Source organism: Alosa pseudoharengus, unplaced genomic scaffold (genome assembly GCF_046254945.1).
Source record: "Alosa pseudoharengus isolate Yale_2024_CS ecotype anadromous, Long Island Sound unplaced genomic scaffold, YU_APseudo_1.1 YU_APseudo_1.1_scf_2, whole genome shotgun sequence".
NCBI classification, from domain to species: Eukaryota; Metazoa; Chordata; class Actinopteri; order Clupeiformes; family Clupeidae; genus Alosa; species Alosa pseudoharengus.
The window spans coordinates 56,640,690-56,655,689 of NW_027468663.1; the positions used below are offsets into that span (position 1 = coordinate 56,640,690).

Genomic DNA, 15,000 nt, shown 5'->3' on the forward strand with positions numbered 1-15,000 from the left:
CACTCATGTCTTCACAGCCCAGTTTTCAGCAACCATCCGTTTTTTCTTCAAATTAAAGGAACATGCTAGCCTGGCTAACGCCAAACCTCATCTCATTGAGATGGGGTCTGGGAACTACATGTACTACGAATGCCCAGAGCCGTTTATTGGGCGCTACGAATGTCTATCAAATGCGTTTGTGCGTACAGTAGCTCATAACCGCTTCGGTGTGTCGTCATTGTCTTGTTGTTCCCCCTCCGTTCTGTGATTGGTTCCTTCGTTAAGGTGAAAATGAAGTCCATGGAATCCAGGCTGCCTAGCAGCAAAATCGCGCGCGTAAGGCAGCATGGGAAAACCCAGGCTAGGAACATGCCACCTTTTTGGGAAATGAGCTTATTTCCTGTCTACCCCAAAGTGAAACAAAAGAACAAAACCCTTTCTCTTCCCTGTGTGTGCAATACCCAACGCTGTTAGGTAGACGGTACAGAAGCTTATTGTTAAATAGAGTTGGTGTGTTCCTTTAAAGGAGAATTCTGGAGATTTTTCACAGAGATCTCTGTTTCTCAGGGTCACCGAGTACTGTTCGAAAACAAAAAAAATTAAAGCAATCAGTTGTACCTAGTTCAAGTTGCTGCAGCCAACAGCTAGCATGTTCATGCCCCCAGAGTGAAAAATCACTGGAATTCTCCTTTAAATGACCCGTCGGTGCCCAATGGTATGAATACATGAACACTTCTATAAATAGGACGCGTTGTCTGTAGCACTACGCGGCATACAAATCAGAGCCCATTATTTTGGCAAATGCCTGAGTGTTGCACCAAGTCTGACCTACTGGACTTGGTTTGATTATTGACCCACTCAATACTGTTTGTTGAACGCAGGTCAGACATTTGCCCCAAATATCTTCACTGACCCCTGGTTGATTCAGGACTCATAAACCTATTGACCCTCTGATGGCCACTCTCTTTAGCACCATGATCATGTCCTGACCACGTGTCTTTCCTAAAAGTGCTTATCAACAGACCTGGTCCCTGTTTCTGTTTTGTGTGTTCTCCACACAGGTACACATAGGCTACCTCCCCAATAAGAGAGTGCTTGGACTCAGCAAACTGGCCAGGTGAGGACTAGAATTAGTGTGGTGTGTGTGTGTGTGAGAGAGAGAGAGAGAGAGGACTGTGTGTGATTGAGGGTAAAAGCATTAAGATTCAGGCGTGAATAAGTGTTTGTGTGTGTGTGTGTGTGTGTGTGTGTGTGTGTCTGTGTGTGTGTGCGTCTGTGTGTGTGTGCGCGCACGCCTTAATTAGCAAGTGATCAGATCATGTCAATAAGTGAATGAGGGACTTTGTAAATAAGTGTGTGTGTGGGTTTGTGTGTGTATGAGTAGGGAGCCGGAGGGGGGGGGGGGGGCTATGTATCTGTGCCTGAGTGTGTGTGTGTGTGTGTGTGTGTGTGTGTGTGTGTGTGTGTGTGTGACTGTGTGTGTGTGATTGAGGGTAAAAGCATTAAGCTTCAGGGGTGAAGAAGTGTTTGTTTGTGTGTATGTATGTGTGTGTGCGCACACGCCTTAATTAGCAAGATCCGATCATGTCAATAAGTGAATAAGGGAATTTGTACATTTGTGTGTGTGTGTGTGTGTGTGTGTGTGTGTGTGTGTGTGTGTGTGTGTGTGTGTGTGTGTGGGACTGGTGAGCGAAGGTGCTAAGCTGAGTGTGTGATTGAGTGTGTTAGTTACTATACAGTATGTCCATAAGGAGATTACTCCCAGTGTCCAGTGAAGGGTGCCATGCCAGTCAGGATCCTGATCCTACCTGACCCCAATACCTGCAGCTTAACACACACACACACACACACACACACGCACACACACACACACGCACACACACTCACACACACCCACACACACACACACACACGCACACACACACACACACACACACACACAAACAACCACTTCTTCACACCTGCAGCTTAATGCTTTTACTCTCAATCACAATCACTTAACACACACACACACACACACACACACACACACACACACACACACACACACACACACACACACACACACACACACCTGCAGCATCTCCCAACCACACACATACACACATACTGTACACACATACACATCTCTGCATTCTAGCCATGACACTTTCTCCTGTATAGATAAAGTAATGCTCGTCTACACTACAGTTCTGTTTTAATGTTGGAACATTAGGATGGACACAATGAAGACTTAGGGCATGACACTATTAATACAGTCTATAAGGAATTAGCTTATATGATTCAATCTTCAGATGGTTAAACAATTTACTTCTGAAAATGTAGTCATTCCCAGCCCGTGCATACTGACACACACACATGTTGTCAGCTGTTTGTCTATGTATTGTGATGTTAAAGTGCTGTAATTAGTGGCCCCCTGCCTGCCACTTGAGCTAATCAAGCCTCTCTGCTGTCTTCTTCTCCTGTTTCCTCTCACAGGATCGTAGAGATTTACAGCAGGAGACTGCAAGGTATTTACTTCAACTCTCGTTTGGACGCAGAGCCAGTGCAGCTGGCTGTTTGGCCAGCTGTTTGTTCTAGGAGACGTGTCTGGTCTGTGTGTGAGTGTAATCGTCTTGTATTGTGTTTGCAGTCCAGGAGCGGTTAACCAAACAGATCGCCGTGGCGATCACTGAGGCGTTGCAGCCCGCTGGCGTTGGGGTGGTCATCGAAGCAACGTAAGACGTCAGTCTGGTCGTAGAAGGGTCTCACAATAATGACCACAGATGAAGGAATGATGATTGATTGGCTAGACTGAGAGAGTACTGTATATTTACAAACTCTGACAATGCAGTGAAAAGTTTCATATGTTGTCGAATATTATGTTGAAACTGGTGCCTAAAGAAAATTATTTTTATCATAATTATGTCCGTTAGTGGAGGTTCTGTTTCAGCTGCAGTATTTGATGAGCGCTAAAGTGAGAATGATTTTAAATGTATCCATAGTAGATCTATAGTTCAACATACTGAGGCTGTACTCTGGCACTAAGGCCTAGTCCACACGTACCAAACCGATCTTTTTTTCCTCCGTCTTCCCTGAAACCGTATCAAGAATATTTGCGTCCAAACGGATCCATCTCAACACGACTCAACACGTTACTTCATATCCCAGGCCTATAGGTGGCACTGTTTCTTTACAGAAATTGACCAAATCTTGAGCTGTAGGCTATACAAACAGACAGAATAGGCTACGACGAAATGGCTAGTGCAAGGAAACCAGAATTGTTTGTGTGGACTTATAGTGAACGGTCAACTGTAGTCAACTGTGAAACTAATAAACTTAATTTTTACGGTTTGTGAAGGGTGCAGTCCCGTCCTTTATTTGGCTAACGCAGGTAAAAATAATCTCCTTTACTTTCTTTGGTTATAGGATAGTCCGCGATTCACATTAGTTTTGGTTATCACCGCAAGTGCAAAGGCTAGGCGTACCCAAGTTCTAGGCCATTCCGTCGCCACATTTATAATATTGCTATAATACCTTTGTTAGTTACAGTCGATACTTTTGCTTGCATCAAATCGCGCATTCGCATTTAGTGCGCATCTATAGGCTTAACATGAGTTCTAAGCGTTTTTGTATGCTCATATCTGACTTCACTATGAATGCATTTATTTATGTTGTAAGACATGTAAAATAAATGAATGACACCGGCACTACGCACAAATTAATGCAAACTTACACCGCACTTCCCTAATAACTTAAGTTCTCTCGCGTCACTGACAGTAGCTAGAATGCATAAAAAAAACACCGGGAAAAACAGTGTTCAGTCCACCAAGTCATAAGCTATCGGCGCTGCGCAGCACCAGTTGTGATATTTATCTTACGGAGTGTAATCGTAGGTAATGTCATGTATGAAAACTAGTATTGTTAGGCAATACTATAAGTGTCAAGTCCAGGGCAGCTGAGGTGTGGCGATGACATCATCAATAGGCAAGTAGGATGTGCAGTTTCGCTGTCCAAACGAATTCAAAAGGGCTACGGTTTCAGATTTTTCCACTCTGGGACCAGGTTTCAAAAAAGTGCGGTTTCGGGCAGTGCGTTTACAGGATTCGTTTGGACGATCGGCCAAGACGAAGCAAAACCTCTGCGTTTAACCCAAAAAGCGTCTCCGTGTGGACGGGGCCTAAGTGTGTGCTATACGTTACGCAGCTACACACTGGTGGTGTTTGAAGTTCCCCCATCGCTGTAAAGAGCTTTGGGTATTTAGATAAAGTGCTATTTTAATGTGTTTTCATAGTTCCCGTCTAACTCTGCCCCCCCCCCCCCCCCCCCCCACCAACCCCTCATCCCTCAATTCAATTCAGTTCAATTCAAGTGAGCTTTATTAGCAGGACAAATATTAACAGAGCAGTTAAACCTACGTTTACATACAGAATGCTTGGAATACAATATATGGCAAATAGATATGCATCCAAGACATCCCCCTCCTCTCTCTCTCTCTCTCTCTCTCTCTCTTTCTCTCTCTCATGTTAATAATCAACTTTACATTAATATTGGTATAAAGATACAATTAAATGATGAAAGGAAAATAAGATAAAAGGATAAATGTTAATGCTAATAAAGAGACAGTAATAGTTTCATCAACAGTGCTATACTGTAGAAAAGAAAGCAGAGAAATAGAAAAAAGAAAATGAAACTTATGCAAACTCACATTATACTGTATGTCTACACTTACAGATACATCTGCATACATCAATTTAAGTTAAATAGCTGAATTACCAAACAAAATATTTACATGTACACAAAGAGGATAGATCTATCAATATATGTACATACAAGTGACATCTCTTCTCTTATGTTATGGCATCTCTCTCTCTCTCTCCCTCTCTCTCTCTCCCTCTCTCTCTCTCTCTCTCTCTCTCTCTCCCTCTCCCTCTCCCTCTCTCTCTCTCTCCCTATCTCCCTCTCTCTCTCTCTCTCCCTCTCTCTCTCTCCCTCTCTCTCTCTCTCTCTCTCTGGTCAGGCACATGTGCATGGTCATGAGGGGCGTTCAGAAGATGAACAGTAAGACGGTCACCAGCACCATGCTGGGCGTCTTCCGTGAGGACCCCAAAACACGCGACGAGTTCCTTACACTCATCAGGAGCTGAGGTGCCCAACCCCCAACACACACACACACACACACACACACACACACACACACACACACACACACACACACACACACACACCTACACCTACACACACACACACACACACACACACACACACCTACACACACACACACACACACACACACACACACACACACACACACACGTGATCACTCGCTCGTGAGGCTGGCTGGGACCCGGGACCGGACCCTTCTCACTCCTGGCTGCCCGTGCTGTGTGGATGGTCAGATCAGCGTCTCATCAGCCTCTCAGGACAAGGAGGACTCATCTAGTCTGTCTGTGTGCATCTATCTTACTTCCACACACGACTCCTTCTCTCTCTTTCTCTCTGTATCTCTCTCTCTTTCTCTCCTTCTTTCTTTTTCTCTCATGTAGGGGTGTGCCTCGGTCTTACCTCCACACATGACTCTCTCTCTCTCTCTCTCTCTCTCTCTCTTTCTTTCTCTCTCACTCTCTGTCATGCTGTGTGTATCTGTCTAAGTGTATGTGTCAGTACATGAGCATGTGTGTGTCAGTGTGTCTCGTAAAAGTGAGCTCAGCCTGTCAGTTGTTTTTTCTCAGAGGTTACCAAGGTGATGTGTGTGTGTGTGTGTGTGCGTGTCTTGGTACTTGTTTGTGGGTAGCATACAGCCCACTGACGTCTAACAGAGAAGATTCTTGATCCTAAGGCTGTGTGCTGCTCAGCATATCAAATCCCAATATTATAGAGTATTCTTTTCATTAAAAATATTTTAAATTGTATTCATTTTTAATATTGATATAAATATGTATTTGATTATAAAATCAATTTAATATTATCATAAATAGACTAATATGCATAAAATAGCAGCATAACCACTAACCAACCAACACAACCACTGCTTTTTGGTAGGCTAATATCTTTGCATCTGTTTTTTTTATATTATTATTATTATTATTATTATTATTTTGCCATTTCCATTTACTGTTTCTTTATTTGCTTGCTTTTGCATTCAAAGATATAAATACAGGAAGTGCTTTCAGTTTGGAGACATGTACGAGACGTGGGCAGCAGTACTGTAGGCAGGCCGAGGCCAGGCTAGTGCAGCAGTACTCCTCCAGCTGATTTGGACTATACGTACTGTATCTGGTAACAAGAATTCTGTTGAAGTAGTAATACTATGGATAAGTAGTTGAGACAGCCTGCTGACGCCCCACCAGGCACCAGTGGTGTATAAGTCCCATGCAGAGAGTGCTGTATGAGCATTGTGTACATGTACGTGTCTTATCCCCCCGGCGTATTGCATGTGATGTCTAAATGTTGCCTGGTGTTTGTATTCGAAAAGCTATCATATCCAGGAAAACAAAAAGACCAAAGTTCCAGAGTGCGATAGGCAAGACTAGCCCCCACCCCCCACCCCCCTTAAAAATACAAACAAACAAACAAACATAAATTGGATCAGTATTTTTTGTAGGGATGTGTCCTCCCTCTTTGACAAATGGCATTCCGCTCATGATCTGCTCTCTGATTTAGGAGCACATTACATGGTAGTGATAATATAGGCCTGCTCACAGCAGTGAGTATTTGATGTGTACTTCTGCGTTTACTCTCTATGTAAAACTTGTGAAACTGTCTTTTTTTTGTCTCTTCTGTATTTTCATGTAAGAAAAAGAGAAAATAATAGCCTTACTATTTTTAAACAGGAACATGGCCACAAAAAGGATTTAATATATGTAGCCAATTTAGAAAAAAAATTGTAAATGATTTCATTTGTCACACTGTATCTCTCAGACCCTGTTTACCTGAGGCTAAATCGGGTAGTGCTAATTCAGTTTCTGCTTGCTACATACAACTCATCGAAATACAGGCATCTTTTAAAGCTGAGAGCTGAAACCATCTGACATGCACTTTATCATATATAATTGCATTTGCCTTGTTTGGCCATACATGTGAAAATGGTTTTGTCCATGAGTCGGTTTGTGGCAGATTCACACCCATTCAACAAGGAAGTCTGTGAAATGTGATTTAGGATAAAAAAAAAATGCTCTTAGCTTTACATCCACCTGCTGTAAATGCATTACGTCTGTTCCGTACAAGTACATTCATCCACATGTGAACTCCATAGGTTTACAAAGCTACATCCTCATGTAAACTCCATAGGTTTACAAAGCTACATCCACATGTGAACTCCATAGGTTTACAAAGCTACATCCACATGTGAACTCCATAGGTTTACAAAGCTACATCCTCATGTAAACGGCATACTGTAGGTTTACAAAGCTACATCCTCATGTAAACGCCATACTGTAGGTTTACAAAGCTACATCCACATGTAAACGCCATGGTTTGTAAACCCAAGCTAATAGTGTCTATTGAACATGATTACTGTGCATCATGTAAACAGGGCCTGCTGTGCTGTGTTCAAGGTGAGAGTAATGATCTTGGTCAGTTTTGAAATGTCTTTAATCTTTAAAGTGGTGATGTACGTGCGTTATGTAGTGTACAGAGTGTAGCTCTTCTCTGTCCAGATGTTTGGAGTGTTCTTGACCGTCTTTGTGAAGCGCAGTCAAACGGGTGGCGAGGGCCGGTCGGCTTCCTCCACTTCTCTTCAAACATTCATGTGGCCTTTTAAAATGAGGATTGTGACAGTTCTCATCCCAGCCTTGGGAAATCTTTGTCATATTTGACGTTATCTCTTACCTGTCTGGTAACTTTACTTTGAAAAGATATTAAATCCATATATGATGACAACATTCAAGTGAACACTATTTACTTTAATTATATACTTTTTAAAATTATTTTATTTATTTAATATCCATGCTGGTTGCATCAAAAAAGAAAAGAAACAGTCCATAACCATTCTACTGCTTTTCCTGCTTAAATGCACCACTACTACTGAATAAACCTGCAGACACAACATAAGGGGTGGTCCAATGAAAACTGAAAAAAAGACTCAGCATTCTTTGTCTAGCACACTTGTGGGCTGTCTTTTGGAAATAAGAATCTCTCCTCATTGGCTGGTTGTGGTATTGCCCACTCTGATTGGTTAACAGACAGAGGAGGTGGTGGGTTCTTGTCATGCTCTTTGGCTGTTTGACAGCAAATTAAAAACAACAAAAAAGGCACAGAAGATCTCTTTTTCCAAAGTTACTCTTTAAAAACAACAAAAAAGGCACAGAAGATCTCTTTTTCCAAAGTTACTCTTTAATACTTTTTTGTCTGTGGTTATTACAAAGACATCAAGCATGTAACACAGACCCCATAGAACAACAACAAACAAACAAACGACAAACAAAAAAGGACATTCAAAATCATGACAGCTCCCCGACAGATTACACACGTCTCTCCCATCATTTGTACATACAGTACACAACGTTCTGTCTCACAACATAACACACACACACACACACATTCTAATGCACACAACGCATGACTGGAGTCTCCACTGAAGATACGCGGCGTATATGAACCATGGGTATATATGTGTATGTAGTGTACGCGTTTTGGATCTCTGGACAGGTTAATGTGAAAATCCAATCAGACGTTTAGTTGCTGAATTCCATGGATTCTAATGGACTTCAGCAGCTGAATCGGTCGTCACTGAATCATCCCGTCTGCCCGTGGGACTGGACATGATACGGTGTAGGTGTTTCGAGGGGTTCCCACTCCACGAGAGCTCTAGCAGGGAGAGCCTTCAATGGAGAGTCAGTAGAAACGGATCAGTCCAGATCTGTGAACTACTGCACTGTACAGAGTCATAAGCGAAGTACAGACTTGGACTCCCTGCCCCCAGGACTCATGACACCCTACTGTACGTGTGTTTAAGTCATCCTTAGAGGAAAGAAAAAAAGAGGAAAATAGTGGGGCGCAGCATTACTGGTATTTTTGTTTTCTGAGGACATAGGACATATGTATACAATTGCAGAAGACACAATCCATACTCACACACACACACACCAACACATAGTCACACACACATAGACAAATATATATAATATATATTTATATATACATCTGTTTGTTTGTTGTACAGTCAGGTGTATCTCTTTACTTCATATCAGCATTGAAAGTACCTACAGAGTACTGGAGCCCAAGAAGCTGACATCGCTGGGACCAGCACGAAAACAAATAAAGGAATTGTTTCTCGTCTGTCTGCAACCCCAACAGGAGAGTATGCTGTCTCTGAACCAATAACGTTTGTGGTTTGTAATGATGTCACCATTCGCCAGCCAGCCACCAAACACATCTGTAGTTGCTTTCCTCTGAAATATTATTACACTTTAAAGTCCATATAAAACCATTTACATTTTGGGTAAATGTCAGAGTACAAAAAAGGCACTGCCATTTGTTATCCTAAGTATGACTTCCCAGCCTCTTGCATGCATTTCTAAAATATAAATTACATATTTTTTGTCTTTTTCCCCATTCTTTTTAGTAAATTTTTGGTGTTTTTTTTTTTAAACGTAAGATATTCTTTTTAAAATATATATTTATATATATGTAAGCCTGCAGTCAATACAGGACATCGGCTCTTGAGAATAACAAAAAAAAAATAAAAATAGAAAAATCCAAGGAGCGGCACAGTAAAGCGGTAGGGCCATTACAGTATGGACGCATGAGTTTAGAAAACAAAACTGAAAAACAAAAGAAAACACATCTCATCACATATACAATGCAATAGGACTAACATGCAGATTCTTGAAAAAACAAAACAAACTAAAGAAACTGTAAAAAAAGGCTTCATTTACACTAAATTAAATAGTATATATCATTTTTTTTGGAATATCAAGGTAGCATCTAAACAGTAATACTGTGGGTTTGCAGCGTCCACTCTGCACAGGTGACCAATGTTATAAGCTGTTTGCACTTAAAGGAGACGTGCCAGCTTCGCGTCCACTGGAGGCTGAGCTCTCATACGAACACCCCATCTCTCCGCTGAGCTCTCATACCAAAACCCCATCTGAGCTCTCATACCAACACCCCATCTGAGCTCTCATACCAACACCCCATAACACCCCATCTGAGCTCTCATACCAACACCCCATCTGAGCTCTCATACCAACACCCCATCTGAGCTCTCATACCAACACCTCATCTCTCCAACAGCCAGCGCCTCCAGAGCGTCTCTGACTCTGATGTGCCTCTAGCACGTTCCCAAAAAGGACTTTGGCCAAGACGAGTATAGATGGCACACACCATGAGAGTTCCTGGACACTGGGGGGGGGGAGGGGGGCCAAATCTCATCCCATGGGTCCATCTGGCGCCCCCTGGTGGCAGACATGTGGACTGGCATGGTGTGGCCATGGCTTCTGCTGTCTGGGATGTGGCATGCTGTGCTTTTTTTGCGTCTGGGAGAATAGCGCAGTGCAGAGCACACAGAGCGGTCTCTGTCTCTGGAACCCAGTCTGCGTGTCCCTCATCGTGTCCAGACGTTCGCCAGAGACACGCGGTCTACGTGATACTTTGTGTCCGTTGCTCATCGCCATGCGTTTGCTTTGTCTGGTAGTTTTTTATTCAGTTTCGCTGAGGTGACATGGTTCCATGTAGAAAGTGTTTTTGACATTTGGAAAAAAAAATAAAACAATGAAAACAACACTAACAACAGCTTTCGGTGACCTGTAGGTCTGTGTGAGTACCTCAGGCACTCGGTCACCTGACTACACTGACCAGGAGCTGACCAGGAGCTCTCCCATCACAACAAGCCAAATAAACTACTCCCTCCACACTTACCATAGGCACTGAGGACTACTACTGAAGTGTCTCATCATCAGCAAAGGAAAGAAGTCTGAGAGAAACAACTGATATGTCTATCTTTCAAAACTATCAAATACACATGGAGATTATAGTTCAAAATAAAACAAAAATAACTATGTTGATATTTGAGATGTACATATGGTTACCAGCCATAGCAAGTTAATATATATGGTATCTTAAATAATACACCTAACGAATACAATAGTCATCTCTGAAACATTAATAGAAAAAAAACAAGAATAAATAATTATTTGAATGAGCTAATAATATCTATTCAAATGGCAGTGAGATGGGGCTTCAACGTCTGTGTAAGTTTATAAAAGTTTATAAAATCTCAGACAAAGAGGCACCTGTTATAATGACACATGAAGCCAGGCAATGGTTCCATAGCTATGCCAAAACATTAGCTGACATGCTTTTAACGCAACGCTTAAAGTCACACTCCTGCTTTTAACGCAACGCTTAAAGTCAAACTCCTGCTTTTAACGCAACGCTTAAAGTCACACTCCTGCTTTTAACGCAACGCTTAAAGTCACACTCCTGCTTTTAACGCAACGCTTAAAGTCAAACTCCTGCTTTTAACGCAACGCTTAAAGTCACACTCCTGCTTTTAACGCAACGCTTAAAGTCAAACTCCTGCTTAAGGCTGGGCATCCACAGGAAGGCGGCAGAAGACTCACTCGGACAGGAGTGACCCATTGTCTCCTTGGAGACACACACACACACACACTCTCTCTCTCTCTCCTCTTTGAGCTAAAGGCAAATCACCTAGCTGTGACAGACCACTCGGACGTGGCGCCACAACGATTCACTAAACACAGGCACACACACACACACACACACAAAAGCCCTCACACCGGCTCAAAACACAAGGAATCCATTTGGGCAATTTCACCCAAACATGGATGGACCTGTCACTGTGCATAACACACAATCGCTCTCTCTCCCTCCCTCCCTTTTAATACTCTGCGTAGAGGAGAGGAGAGGAGGCGTTCTGCACTCATCTTACTGGGCGTAGAGGAGGCGTTCTGCACTCATCTTACTGGGTGTAGAGGAGGCGTTCTGCACTCATCTTACTGGGCGTAGAGGAGGCAAGGCGTTCTGCACTCATCTTTTCTGCTCGTTAGCTCGCGCTGAAACAAATGAACAAGAAAAAAAAATGTTCAACCCTCATTTAAAAAGGGCTTGAAACGGCCCTTGACATATTCAAACAAATTTGAAATAAAAACAAAAAAAGCTTTTAGATTTAAACAAATCTGAGCCCTTTTTTGAACAGAAGATACAAAGGATCTTCAAGTGTGAAAAATCACAGTGGCAGATAACCTGCTGATGCAGAGCTTATTCATTATCATCGCATCGACACTGATTAAAATCCATCAAATAGCACAAACACAAATAACTAACGACTTAAATTAAGACGCAACTGGAAACCAGTATACAGGACATGACTAGCCACAAGACTAGCTTCGTTTTGTCTAAAAATAAAAAAAATAAAAAGAACAAATACCTATCATAGTGTGCAGAAGTACTGTACTACCACTTTTGGCCACCAGATGGAGATAATCACTAAAGAAAATCTTTCCCACAGTGAACGACAGCTCTGCGGAAGAGAGCTTGGACACAGGATGGGGGAGTAGAGTCCTCTCGCTCTGACACCCTGTGAAAATCAGCATAAACCTCGCTCTCTCTTTCTGTCAGTTCATGTGTGCAATTCACTGTTTGTTTTTAAAAGATAAAAAACACTATTTCTGACCTCAGGTCAATTAAAGCAAAAATATCCAGAGCTCCATATGCCCCAAGTACACTGACATTATGTCACTTGAACCTGTAACACACCCAAACACACACATCTGAAAGCCCTGTGTGGATATTACAACTCTAACGCGGAGGGAGGCAGCTCAAACGATGACCACTAGCTCCGCTAGGGAAGGGCTGCGTGACCACCTGTTCACTGCAGAATATCCAAAGAGCTCGATCCAGTTTGACGGAACCCATATGCAAACTGTTAAAAACAAAATGGTGGAAGGACAAGTAGCTTAAGAACACAACACCAATGACCTGATTCCATTCACTTTCACTGAGTGCCACCTCACACTTTCCCCAGAAATCTCTCCTGACCAACTGACCCCTCACTTACCCTCACACCAAGACAACATACTGATAGCCCCACGTCACTTATAACCTCACCGATTTTTAACAAACATTAAAAATCCCAAACGTCAACGTCCGCATTCCATCCCTTCTTACTTCACTTTCTATCACTCTACTCTGGCCTTCACTTCACATCGTCATCAATCCCGCAGGACTTTAAAATAAATCAACCAGTGAAACAAATAAAATAAGAAAAGACTCCCACTGAATTGTAAACTACGACAACGGCTGATTGAGAGAAGAATTGAATACATTTGTAGTGGCGTTTAAAAAAAAAATAAAAAATCATGGAAAACATTCATACCTGAAATTTGTCAAACTCTTCCTGTACCCTTCAAAGTAGCATCCTATGTAAACATTATATATATATATATATATTTGCAAAATGTTGTATTTGCGCACCTTTACAGAGCAAATATTTCTCCCAGAGCCCTGTGTGTTTGCTGGAAACACTCTAAAAACAGCAGAGACTATTTGCGTTGCCTGCGTTGCCCAGGGGTGCGTACTCCTCTGCTGTAGTGAACTGGAACTAGCGCTACGCTACGCTAGCATGGCTGCTTTAGTGAACTGGAACTAGCGCTACGCTACGCTAGCATGGCTGCTTTAGTGAACTGGAACTAGCGCTACGCTACGCTAGCATGGCTGCTTTAGTGAACTGGAACTAGCGCTACGCTACGCTAGCATGGCTGCTTTAGTGAACTGGAACTAGCGCTACGCTACGCTAGCATGGCTGCTTTGATGTTGGCTGGGTGCATACAAGGGTGTGTACAGGCGTGTGTTACAGAGAGGGTGTGTGTGTGTGTGTGTGTGTGGAGGGAGGGGCAGAGGTGTATTTGTGTGATGGAGGTGGTGGGGTTGTGGGGGAGGTGGTGGTGGTGGTGCATGGGGGGGCACTATGGCCTGCCCTCATACCCCCCTCTGACGCTCCATCTTGTCCAGCGTGTCCAGACCTCCCTCACACTGACCATCGGACGTCAAACATCGGTGGCCCAAAGCGTGAAGCTCTTTGAAGGTGTTTTATGTCTAGGTGTCTAGGTTACACACTCGCCCAAAGCGTGAAGCTCTTTGAAGGTGTTGTATGTCTAGGTGTCACACTCTTTCCTTTGACACGTGTGTAAAAAAAAAGGCCTTGATGTGTGAATATGCTTCAAGTGTGGACATAATGGTGGTGGAACCGGCCTTAGTGAATTCTCCCTCTTTCTCTCTTTCGCTCTCCCTCTGTCAACTGAAAATGGCACTAATTGGATCCGCCCCTTCCCGGCTTCTGCCTCTCCCATTGGCTAGCGGGTTGTGCATGTGCATGTGCAGGTGGGTGGGGGTTGGCCGGTGGTGCAGGTTGGGTGGGGTTGGGCTTGGTGACTTCAGGGTGACCTTTCCCTCGGCCTCCGGCAGGGAAGCTCTGCCTTCCTGGGTCTCCACATCGCTGCCCTCAGATGGTGGAAGTCCGGTCTACGCCATCTAGTGGACATGGAGGGAAGTGCATCCATCAGGCAAAGGCACATATCATTTGGTGTTTTGGCATTTCTCAGAAATGTACACGATAAGGTTGTTTTAACACAAACACACCTGTGTGCACACCTAGACAGTTAGACACCTACTCAGTGCACATACCATATATGGACTATGTGAAATTCAAGAGGGCTTTCACAAAATATTCCAGGTTGTCTGGGCACAAATTATAACAGGTGTTTTTTCTGTAGCCATGCCCCAGCTAGAGGTTGAGGTAGTGTGCTGTGTAGTGGGGTGTAGGGGTCTCCCAACTAATCATTTGTACTAGTTGACAAATTTTTCATAATAGTTGTCGATAAGTCGACTAGCCTTATGCTGGTGCTAACATTACTGCTAGCTGTTGGCATCAGATGTTTCATCTCTGTGGAGATCCACAGGAGACACATTCTCTTTGTACTTCAATACAGCTGGACACATTTGCCATGTACTTCCACACATAAGAATGTCCAGCAGGTTTAGCCTTTAGCCATTTTGTCCATGGCTAGTTGACTGCTGCCT

The 15,000-nt window shown here is 43.1% G+C and overlaps 2 protein-coding genes across 2 annotated transcripts in view; one reads left to right on the forward strand and one right to left on the reverse strand.

Moving 5' to 3' along the window:
* Positions 1 to 7,839, forward strand: part of gch1 (GTP cyclohydrolase 1) — a 25,433-nt gene extending 17,594 nt beyond the window's left edge. The window contains exons 3-7 of the mRNA XM_076295601.1: positions 1,041 to 1,096; positions 2,458 to 2,489; positions 2,612 to 2,696; positions 4,979 to 7,283; positions 7,359 to 7,839. Of these exons, the coding sequence (XP_076151716.1) occupies positions 1,041 to 1,096; positions 2,458 to 2,489; positions 2,612 to 2,696; positions 4,979 to 5,105 (300 nt within the window). The 3' untranslated portion in view covers positions 5,106 to 7,283; positions 7,359 to 7,839. The remainder of the gene's footprint in view (positions 1 to 1,040; positions 1,097 to 2,457; positions 2,490 to 2,611; positions 2,697 to 4,978; positions 7,284 to 7,358) is intronic.
* Positions 7,840 to 8,272: 433 nt separating this feature from the next.
* The window catches only part of LOC143134889 (protein Smaug homolog 1-like), a gene marked incomplete at its 5' end in the record, with an annotated part of 12,745 nt that continues 6,017 nt past the window's right edge, over positions 8,273 to 15,000 (reverse strand). The window contains 1 exon segment of the mRNA XM_076295602.1: positions 8,273 to 14,451. Coding sequence (XP_076151717.1) covers positions 14,423 to 14,451 — 29 coding nt within the window.